This window comes from Lepisosteus oculatus, chromosome 3 (genome assembly GCF_040954835.1).
Source record: "Lepisosteus oculatus isolate fLepOcu1 chromosome 3, fLepOcu1.hap2, whole genome shotgun sequence".
NCBI classification, from domain to species: Eukaryota; Metazoa; Chordata; class Actinopteri; order Semionotiformes; family Lepisosteidae; genus Lepisosteus; species Lepisosteus oculatus.
The window spans coordinates 20,396,266-20,407,309 of NC_090698.1; the positions used below are offsets into that span (position 1 = coordinate 20,396,266).

Here is an 11,044-nt window from a genome sequence, read left to right on the forward strand (position 1 = left end):
TGCTAAAGACTTTCTCCTACTCATGGTCACACTATCCCAAAGTCAGTCTTTCCATATTTAATTAAATACAGACATCATGGTACAGTAGACCCCATCTGATACTTTCATACTTCCTGTGCCATGAACCTTGGCATTACTCACAATCACTAATATCTGCCCTTCTCAGTTCCTATCTGCTCAAGGATATTCTCTATGTTTGTTCCCGAATAACATCTACAACACACAACAAACTCTACATGCATCTTGCTCCAAACCTTAATTCTCTCATGATAAGAATAGCCTCTTTGTAGAAGCCCACCTTGTCCTCCCACTCCAGCTCACTTTAAACTCCACCATGCAGCTTGAGTTTTTCTCTGCCTCAGGTCTGTCATGTAACTCCTCCATACAGTACATCACTCCTTTCGACACACTGCTACAACTATCTCCAAACTCTTGCATCTACCTACACCTGGCCTCATCCTCTCTGTTCATCTTCAGCAAGTCGCCTGGAGTACATCCTACCACTTGCATGTGTTGATGGATGGAGGAACCTGTTGCCACTGGCAATTCAGACTGAGCCTTCTTTGACTGAATTCAGGTCACCCTGTCCTAGTCAGCCTGCAGCTGGAGATCCTGTGATCACAAATAGTGTCTATGGTGTGTTTTTGACAGTGCCCACCAGAAAAGATCAGATTACAACATGATTCTATTGAACGCTTTGTTCTGCTGTGTGTAGTGTTGTGATCTTATACTTTTTTCTCTTGTCTGCACATCCTGTGTATCTTTGTTCACTGTGTAACTCAATGAATTGGTTTCATTTGTAACCTCAAATGTTTTGTTTTTAGGATCACCAATGGGAATATAATGTTCCATTACACACAAAACTATTAACTTATGTTCCTTAGTTAGAGGCGTTACATAGACAAATATAAACATGAAAGACTGAAATAGATTGGTTTGCAACTATTTTGCCAAATCAGCTTTGCTCACTACCTGACTACTTTTTAGTGTGGAATCTAATTAAACCCACCCTACCTAGTACATGACATTTTGATAAATTTAATAGTTAACATTTTTAAAGATGTTAACTAAAATAAAAACCCTTTATAGTGCAGGAATGAGATTATTTTATTTTCACTCATTATTATTATTATTATTATTATTATTAATAATAATAATAATAATAATAATAATAATAATAATAATAATAATCAATACCTCTAAACAACTCAGTATTTCCTATCACAGACTATCTCTGCTTTATCATAAACTCCAGTGATTAAAATATGCATAATGCTTTCCTAACATATTATTTAATTTGTGTTTTAGCAGTAATTAAACAATAAAGATATGCTTCAAAGCAATTTTCTTAAGTCTAAAGTTTTGATTTTTTTTAATTTAATATTCAATTCAATTAAAATCAAACGGTTTCCAAGTTCAGAATATGTATTTATGCACTGTACATGACTTTCAGAGTCTCATTAATACTACCTATTCCCATTACTTTTTGTAATTGGTCCATATTTTCCATTTCATTTATGATGTGGGCAAAACTTCTTAATCCTTAGAAATTGAATTTCATGGGAACTTAAATGGATAACACTTAGTATTTTAATTATGCTACAGTTCATGTCAATCCTGAATTTTTTCCTCCTTAGGAAAATGATTAATTATCCATCTTTATTTTGAACACTGTTACTACTCTGCTTTCTGCCACTGTGGAGAAAGCCTTGGTTCCAATCTGTCCTGACTCTAAAAATAAAACTTTTGGTTGAAAAGAGCTATTTGTAATATGTGCTGAAACCTATCTATAAATATTTGTTAAAAGATTTAGAAAATAATTCTTCAACATACTGCAGACAGTATATAATTTATTTGATTTAAAAAAAGAATTGGATGCAATCACAAAGCAGCTAAAAGACCATTTATCCACGTGCATCTTTACTCAGAATAATCCTGGAGTATTCATCTGGTGAAAATAGAATTTTGTACAGTATGTGTTCAGCCATGAAAAACAAATGCTGTATGCTCACCTCTTCCTTCATTTTGAACCACTGGTACTGAATGTTAGGATGTCCCACAGCATGACAGCTAAGCCGAACAGTATGTCCAGACATAACTGCTTGCGATTGTGGCTGGATAATAATTTTAATCCCTGTTTTAAAATAAAAGCAATGCTATTAATTCTTAGCACTAATTAAAGAATGTGTTTTTCACATTTTTTATATTAATTATCTGCAGTGATTGACAAGCATGGGCATGCAGGTTTTCTCCTGGCATCTGTTAATGATCACTTGCTTGAAGCCTGGAAGCAGTGCTTTACACAGGACATGCGATTCACGCAGCAGTCCAGGATTAGAAAACCGAGAACTCACTGGAAACAAAAAGTCAATTTCTTCAGAACAATAAGAGAAAAATAAATGCTCTTGTGAAATTAATTTTGCATCAAATTAACTAGTTAGGACATGAGCGGAACTCTAGTACCATCCCATCCCATTTCAGCTTACACCTTTACTAAAGTTAATGAGAAAATCTCCTCATAAAGGACTTTGCATTCAATCTTAGGTTTATTTAACTTGATTTGGTTTGTAACAATTTAACAATCATATAAGTTCACATTTAGTTGAACTGTACACAGTTGAAAGTGCATTAGTGTTCACTTCTCTTAAAACAAGAGACATCACTTGCATTCACACTGCAATAATTAAATGAACTCTGATACTTAGTATGTCTTTAATTTTGAAATACTGTACATTTGGTCCGTCTTTTTGTTACTCAGTCCCTGCACCGTCTACAGCTTCTAGTAATAGGTTTCTCTTTCAGCCTCCAAGGAAAACAAGAAAACACATAAGACATAAAAGTGTTTAATCTGAATTTTTCTGCCTTCCCTGAATAGTGTTGTATAATGTAGTTTATGTAATACCGGAAAAATATAAAGTATCTTTTCTTTCTCATTCTCTCAGGTTATTCACATTCAAGTCTCTGAAGTGAAATGAACTCAGGCTATCTGCCTAATGTAGTGACAGTAGACCATCTACTGTATGGCAGTGGTCTCAGTTTGATTTGGTTCACTTTGTTCTTTAGTTTTTTTAAAATTGTGTTGTTCACACAATGCATAATGACTAAAATACCTCCACTGTGAACAGGCCCTTACTGTAATTTAGAAACTATTAAACTTTATGTGGATTTCTGGTTGCCTCAAACCACTCCTCGAGCATTAGGTCACAAACTTGGTTCTGATGCTTTTTAAAGTAATGAAATCATCTGCATGAGGCTGACTTTCAAAACAAATTCAGAGCTGCTTTAAAGTTTTAACTTGGGCCAACAGCAATATAAGAAATGCTTTACCGGGTGGCTTAATGCATTGTAGGGCTTCTGCATGGCCCATCGTCTGCAAAAACTCCACCAGGTCCTTCACTGAGCACCCACGATCTCCAATCAGCCTCAGCAAACTCCGGGACGGGCTTCCCTCCAGCTCCAGCACTTTCAGGGAGCATCTGTCCATCTCTTCCCCACTGTGGGTGGTAGGAGGGAAAACATTAAAAAATGAATCCACAAAACAGATGTGTCCCAATTTTGTAATTTGTTCAGTGAGTGATTACTGTGGATATTCTGAATGAATCATACATATTAATACATATTAATGTGCAAATTAAAGAGCACATTGGGAGTTAAGTGAAGAACTAAATAACATCCAGTTATTGCACACAATATTCCTGATCTGTTTTTAAGATTGCTATTCCACTTGCTCATTGCGTACATCAATGTTATGTTTCACTCAGTCTTGTGCATAGTCAGGCCCATTAAGTATGTTCTCTCTTAATACACTGGCAATACACATACAGTATAAAGAAAAAAATAAGTGTGGGTACACACCAGCAATACTGGTCCCCCAAGTACTAGCAATACCTTGCTATTAGAAGATTAAAACAATCTATACACCATCTGAATGTTATACAAGAAATTATCTTGTTGTCAACAAAGTTTGGAGGGGATGTAAGAGAGAATAGGAAGGCTCTTCATGTCAAATCACACCGTACAGTATCTACTCCTTATCACTATAATTCAAGCCAACAGATTCCTGCCTTTATTTGTTTTTTTCTTCATGACAAAGGTGTTGGGACTTGTTTGTCTGTGCCTCCTAGCAACCTTGTAATATGGGTTTACAGTAACTGTGTTTCATAGACAAGAAACATCTTACAGTATATTTACTTCCTGGATCTAGTAAAAGATTTACACTTTATTTGGTAGTTAACTGAAGAAAAAATTGATGTTAAAAGTAATGTCACATGGCTGAAATAAAACAAAAAGATGCCAAACAGCAACAGAATTCCAAGTTTTTTTCTTCTTAAAGTGCAAATATTAGTTGCATATACAGTATATGTTTTTTAAATTTAGGTAAAATTTCACACCCTTGTTCCTTAGAAAAAATTATCATATTTATTTTCCCCCAAAACTGTCAGTAAATAAGCAATCGTTGCTCCGTATTATTTACAAGCCCACACAATGAGACATACACCATGCTTTAATGTGTATAAGATTGTAACATTGCATAATATGGCAGTCAACTGTAAAAATGCAAAAGAACCAGACAGCATGAAACTATTTTTTCTATCCAGCACAGCTTAGAAACACTGTATGGTGGCAGCTCATAGCACAACTTTGAGCAGTCTGACCAAGGAAGCTACAAATCACAAGGCAAATTTATATGTTATTTTATATAGACATATGTACAGTATATATTTGTGTATATACTGTATACACATTATGCATTCTGCTTGTGTTTTTCTATTAAGTGAGAAAGGCCTTTATACTGTATGTATATACTGTACATATTAATTAAATTACTAAAAGCACTGTAAAAATGTCGATATTGCCTTATTTACTTACAGTACATGTGTGTATACAGCATATCACTTCTGATGGCAGCAGTGCACCACTAAGATTAGAACCCCACACTTTCTATTGTATCATCAGTTTTGGCGGAGTTGCCTCAAGGTGACAAATAAGTGTTTTTCCAACCACCAGTCTTACTTGTTGATAACTGCAGTCTGTGCAAGTTCATGAAGGTTCATTTTGTTCATGCATTTAGAAATGTAGTAAATAGACTTTGAAAAGATGTTTCCGTCCTTTGTAAAAAATACAATTGTTAAAAAAGTCTTCTTAAATTAAAAAGCAATTCAGCTACTCCAGCTTCACAACAGAGCAATGAAGTATCACTTTTTTGGTCTTAAAACATGACGAAGCATAAGCACTGAAGAAGGATTAGGTAAAACGTGATAAAATGTAGTTAATTTGGCAAAATGCATGAAAATGATCTCGGTGTCTTTAAAGAGGCTTTATCAGTATAGAACAATACTAATAAAGCCTCTTTAGAGTGATATCAAGTCACTCTAAAAAGTGTCATCACTGTAATTTCAGTTCTTTAGTGTAAGTTGTTAAAAGTAAAATAAACATTGTTGGTCTCGATATTCACCTGTTGCATTGTCAAGCCTCTTAGTAAGTAATCTGATTTTTTCTAGGTAATACAGTAAGATATGTGAGCCCACCCACAGCACTTGAAAATTATTCTGCTTCTTTTGGATTAGGTTTATATTGTTTTACTCATAGAAAACACACTCTTTGTGAAATAACAAACAAAAAGACCTACTGTATGCTCTATATGGCATAAGTACTTTACCAACAACACAGAGTCATTACATTTTCATTCAGGAATTATTTAATGGAACTTTACCAGAGAGCTGGGATGGGCAACTGTTCAAACAAGAGCACTGAACTTCCAAGTGCAGTTTGTCCCAGGCAATATTTAAATCTGCTGAAGCATCTCCCACATTTCTGAAGCTACACAACACACAAACCTGGAGACCCAAAAGCCTTTCATACTCTAAAGGGATGCTATAACTGAATGAGACCTGTGTCATATTTACTCAGTACATGCAGGAATGTAGCACACACTTCTTGGAACTGGTCACTACATCAAAAGTCACTCACCTCACTTTAAAACGTCTGTCACTGGCAACAATTTCACCCAGCTTCCTCCATCCTTTGTTGTTGGTTTTGTCAAGCACTTCACTCAGCTTCTTCAGAATGGGCTCCTTTAGTGTGTTAACATTTAAAGAATAGAAATCTGAGGAATCTGACATCTCTGCAGCTGGTAGCTTTCTCAGCCTCAGACACAATTCTGAGTTTCAGAAATTCACGGCAACATCCGTTTAGGCCAGGTGCAGTCCTGTCCCCCCTAAACACATGACATTATTAACATTATTAACCAGGCAAATGTCAACCACCTTGTATTACAAAATCCAATCATCATGGGCCTTATCATTCTTGTGCCAAAAGGATGTAACATGGAACTACAGATATACTGTAGGTTCTTTCTGGTCAGTTTCCTCTTTTGGTGCTACTCCTTTTGATGACATTTCCTAAGAGGATTCTTTACTTCCAGAAAAAAAAAAACTTCCTTAATTTGGATGTTGCAGTTACTTGTACTATTTTACTAGTAATCCCGAATCTTTGTATAAGACCAGACAAAGAAAATCCAGAAAGTCAAGGACATAATTGTTACAGTAGCTGCTTTATCTCGGCATTCTATCTATGAATCATGCAGCCACATTTACATTAAAAAAACCTTTATCAACTTGCTCAACACAGGCTTATTTTCTTTCACAGTACAGTAAATATGTAAGCTGTCACACAAATCTTTCATGCACAGTATCTTCTTTGAGAGAGTCCCTGCAACCATTTTACATCTGCATTTTCAAATGTTTTTGAAGGGTAAGAAGTAAAAACTGCAGCTCATAAAACTGTTAAACACTTCAGAGTTTTAATGAGATGCTGTTCAGTGCTACATGAAGAAACATACATCTACCTAGATACAACAAAAACAAATAAAGTGAATGCAGGAAACTTAATAAGAAAAATCCGCTAGCTATTAGGTGTTTGTGGACATTAACAGACTAAGGCTCCAAGTATTCTAATAACCCAGTATGCTGATTCTCAAAGAGAATGCACTTGTGGCAGGTGGAATGTGTATAAGGTATAGCATCCTTGGGTTTGGAAAGGCACTTTATAAATAAAAGTTATTATGATTAGTATAGAATTAACCGCCTAGTTGTCTAGCTATAACAAAAGTATTGTGAACAACAGTGGGGCTGTGCTCAAAACTCAGATTTGTTGATGGTACTGACCAAACTTCCAAATGTGGGATGTACTGTAACCTTACAGTAAATATGAATATGAAGTCCTTTTAGCTGAAAACATAATAATAAGTATTATACATGATATGTGCACAGTAATAGAACTAATAGTACTGTTCTCTAATAAGGTGGCCATCCAGAGACTGGGCAACTCTGTGCTAAGTGGATGAAGAAAATAAATATCTTCCTCCCTTCTCCAAACTTAAACTTCCATGTATTCAGGCTAAGCGAATATAAACTGTGCTTAAAACTGAGCTGCATAGTGCCAGATACCCAGGATTTATTGTTTTCAGTCTACTTGGGTTCTTTCATTGCCAGCTTTAACTAATCACGCTAATCAACTTGTTTGATTTAACTCACCAATTACTTATTTTTACCCCAGGAAAATACAGCATTTCTTGAATACAATTAACCCTTAGGTTAAAGCCCTTCCTGTCCTGTACCTCTTCGTGCTGCTGCTAATCTGGCCTCTTGCCGTTTGCAAACTGAGAATGCGTAACTATAACATTCCTTACTGCACCCACAACTGAGCAAACTTGCAGTTAATGAGTAAAACTAATACTCTGACATCAACGAACTGTACAATAGCACTAAAAAGTAAAAAGGGAGAGAATACATTAAATGGATATGCACAGGATGATAGTTACAGTACCAGCATTCGCTACACAAGTGGTGGCGTTATTTCAAAGATAAACTCTCAATATACAGTACAATTAAAAGCGCTAAATGTTATTTTAAAAAAACAAATCTTACAATACTAAAAACGCAAAAAGTGAGTTTTCACAAGCAAAGCATAATAATACACGAGTCATTTCGAAGCATGCTTTTGCTAAAAGCGAAAGAATTTGTAACACAACGCATACTTCATTTCGGGGACAACAGGCAGAAAGAGGTAAAATGTCACTCACCTATGTACGATGCAACAGACCGATGAAAAAAAATGACTGATGTGGTAGAATCATGCTTCTCGTTTTTCTGTCTAGATTGGAGTTACCACATGCGTTTAAAGGAGTGACGAAAACGGGGAAATCCAGATGTCTACTAGGAAAGAAAATAAAAGACAAATATCTTACTTCCTGAAACATAAGGGGCGTACTTTACTCTTTCCATTGGTTCACTCAAAATGTTGCTTTATTGTACTTTAGGCAACAATACGTCTTTTCGAAAACAGAAATTGTATAATACTTATCAATCTGGCATTAACATTGTTTTGAATAAAAGTTCATAATAATGAATTACATCTTCAGTACGTTGAACAAATAAAACGAGTACTATTTTTATAGTAGCAGCTGCCAGACTGCTACCTACTGTACGTCGAAAAAGTAAGGCGGTTGGAACGACTAACTTAAGATAAATATTTACAAGGAAGTTAATTCAGTGGTTTTAACAAATGAGTCAACTAATTAAGTACATCTTACCAATGTTTTTCTGTGAGTCGTGTTTTAACTATCCAGTTAAAATACAGTAAATGACTCGGGAGATAGTTACTAAGACATCGTTTTTAACAGTCTACGGTATATTTCTCTTGACTATTTTTAAAAACACCAAACGAAAAGCTACAAACTGTTGCAGTGTATAAGATATGTTTGCAGAACGTTTTTAGTCAAAACATTGTAAACAAACAAAACAAATAAACGGATAATGTAACAAATTATATACTGTACAAATTAAAATCCCAGGTACAATAACCTACAGTATATACAGTACAGTAGTTTATACAACAGGTGAGGAAAGAATAAATCAAAAAGTAACAAAAACAAAATCAAGAAAGGGTAAGAAAAATCAACTGCTGTGTTAACTGTTCACTAGCACAGTTTATAGACATATTACTGTACATCATTCATTTACACATACAAATTAAATAGCGGTTGAAGGTGATCTGAGAGGTACAGTATATTGTACACAAAGGAATATATCATCTTTTATAGACCTTTGTAGAACCTTTACAGCAGGCCTCGCTAATAAATTTAAGTAGATACTTTGATTTAGAGATTGGTGGAAGGATTTACTGAAAAAAAAGTCTCACGGAGTTGTGGAATTAGTGCATCAAGAGTATCTGTTATTGGAAATCGCAAAAAGGAGTTATCACAGAACATATTTAATGATAGTGAAACTCTGGTAGTTGTATAATTATTATATTCACCCCAAAACCTTATTAAATTTCGATAAAATAATGCTGCACAGTACTTCTTCACACAACTCAGATTAAATCTCCTCATCTACAGACAGACAATCTAACCGTATTGTTCCTCTCAATCAGTAAAACATTATTATTATTAATATACATTTGACATTTTTGCATCGGTGACCTGTGATCAAGTTAATTGCTTTTAGTTTTACTATTTAACATTCTGTATGGATTACTTTAATATTACTGTATTGGAAAACAAATTTCAGTGAACAGATAAAGTTTGGATTTTTGTTTTTTTATTTAAAAAATAATCTGAAGTTCTTAAATTATACAGTATATTTCAAACTTAGCCTTTTACTGCTTTTAAAGGATAATATTGAAATATGTTGGGGAAAAATGGGCTTGAGCAAACAGATGTCAGTTTATTTTTAAACTGACAGAAATTGCGTATTTTTTATTTCTTTTCCACAATCTTACATGAAACGTGACTTAGATCTTTACTGTGATGGTAGTTCAGTATTTTTACATGTCATACAAAATAACTTCCTTCCACAGGGAGCACATCTTTACCAATTGTTTTAACTTTACCTTAACTATTTTACACATTCAATGAAAATGACAATGACTCACATACACAAATTACAAGACAGGATATCTACAGTTATAGTCAGTTCCAGAGATGGAAGAAAAAAAATGTGATACTGGCAGTTTTCAGAGAACACTAACCCTATTCATCAATAAGGTGGAGGATGATTTGAGATAATAATAAAAATAATAATAATTGCTTAGACTTATATAGTGCTTTTCTGGACACTTCACTCAAAGTGCTTTACAGGTAATGGGGATCTCCTCCACCACCACCAATGTGCAACATCCGCCTGGATGATGCGACGGCAGCCATAGTGCGCCAGAACGCTCACCACACACCAGCTATCAGTGGGGACGAGAGCTGAGTAATGAAGCCAATTCATAAAGGGGGATTATTAGAAGGCCATGATTGTTAAGGGCCAATGGGAAATTTGGCCAGGACGCCGGGGTTACACCCCTACTCTTTTGAGAAACGCCAAGGGATTTTTAATGACCACAGAGAGTCAGGACCTCGATTTTACGTCTCATCCGAAGGACGGCGCCTGTTTACAGTATAGTGTCCCCATCACTATACTGGGACATTAGGACCCACATGGACCGCAGGGTGAGCGAGATGAATGTTTTGTTTTCTTAATGGAACACAGCCTTGTATTAATCATTTCATAAATTATCTTTTTTTTGCATCCAACAGACAGAAATACTTTCCAGCTGGCTGTAAAGAAACCCACAACATAATTTGATCATAGCTAATACTAACAGCAGCAAAAGCAAATGCTTTCAAAACCAGTTTATTGATTCCAGTAAATGTGTTCTAGTATACAGTATGTTATTTATGGAAATCTGGCAATATGGAAATGGAAATGGAAAAATGTTCATTATACTGTAGCTCTTTTAGAAACTCACTTACAGCTTCTAATAATAATAATTCCTTACTCTTAGTACTGTGTATAGTGCTTTTCTGGACACTCCCCTCAAAGAGCGTTACAGGTAATGGGGACTTCCCCTCCACCACCATCAATGTGCAGCCCCACCTGGATGATGCACTGACCACCATAGTGTGCCAGTACACTCACCACACATCAGCTACTGTATCTGTGGGGAGAACACACTGCAAGTGATGAAGCCAATTCATAGCTTTTTAGGGAGACAG

At 35.3% G+C, this 11,044-nt stretch overlaps 1 protein-coding gene and 1 long non-coding RNA gene across 3 annotated transcripts in view; one reads left to right on the forward strand and one right to left on the reverse strand.

Annotated features, from left to right (window-relative positions):
• malt1 (MALT paracaspase 1) overlaps positions 1-8,219 on the reverse strand; it is a 30,324-nt gene extending 22,105 nt beyond the window's left edge. Inside the window, exons 1-4 of one of the 2 annotated variants that reach the window (XM_015340188.2) lie at positions 8,084-8,219; positions 5,971-6,217; positions 3,328-3,494; positions 2,013-2,134 (exon numbers count right to left, since the gene is read on the reverse strand). In XM_015340188.2, coding sequence (XP_015195674.2) covers positions 2,013-2,134; positions 3,328-3,494; positions 5,971-6,122 — 441 coding nt within the window. In that variant the 5' untranslated portion in view covers positions 6,123-6,217; positions 8,084-8,219. The remainder of the gene's footprint in view (positions 1-2,012; positions 2,135-3,327; positions 3,495-5,970; positions 6,218-8,083) is intronic. The other variant, XM_006627209.3, reaches the window with a different exon arrangement.
• On the forward strand, positions 7,947-8,247 carry LOC107076508 (uncharacterized). Its single transcript, XR_001477731.2, has 2 exons — positions 7,947-8,067; positions 8,159-8,247. It is a non-coding gene; the product is annotated as an uncharacterized lncRNA (long non-coding RNA).
• Positions 8,248-11,044: the final 2,797 nt, after the last annotated feature.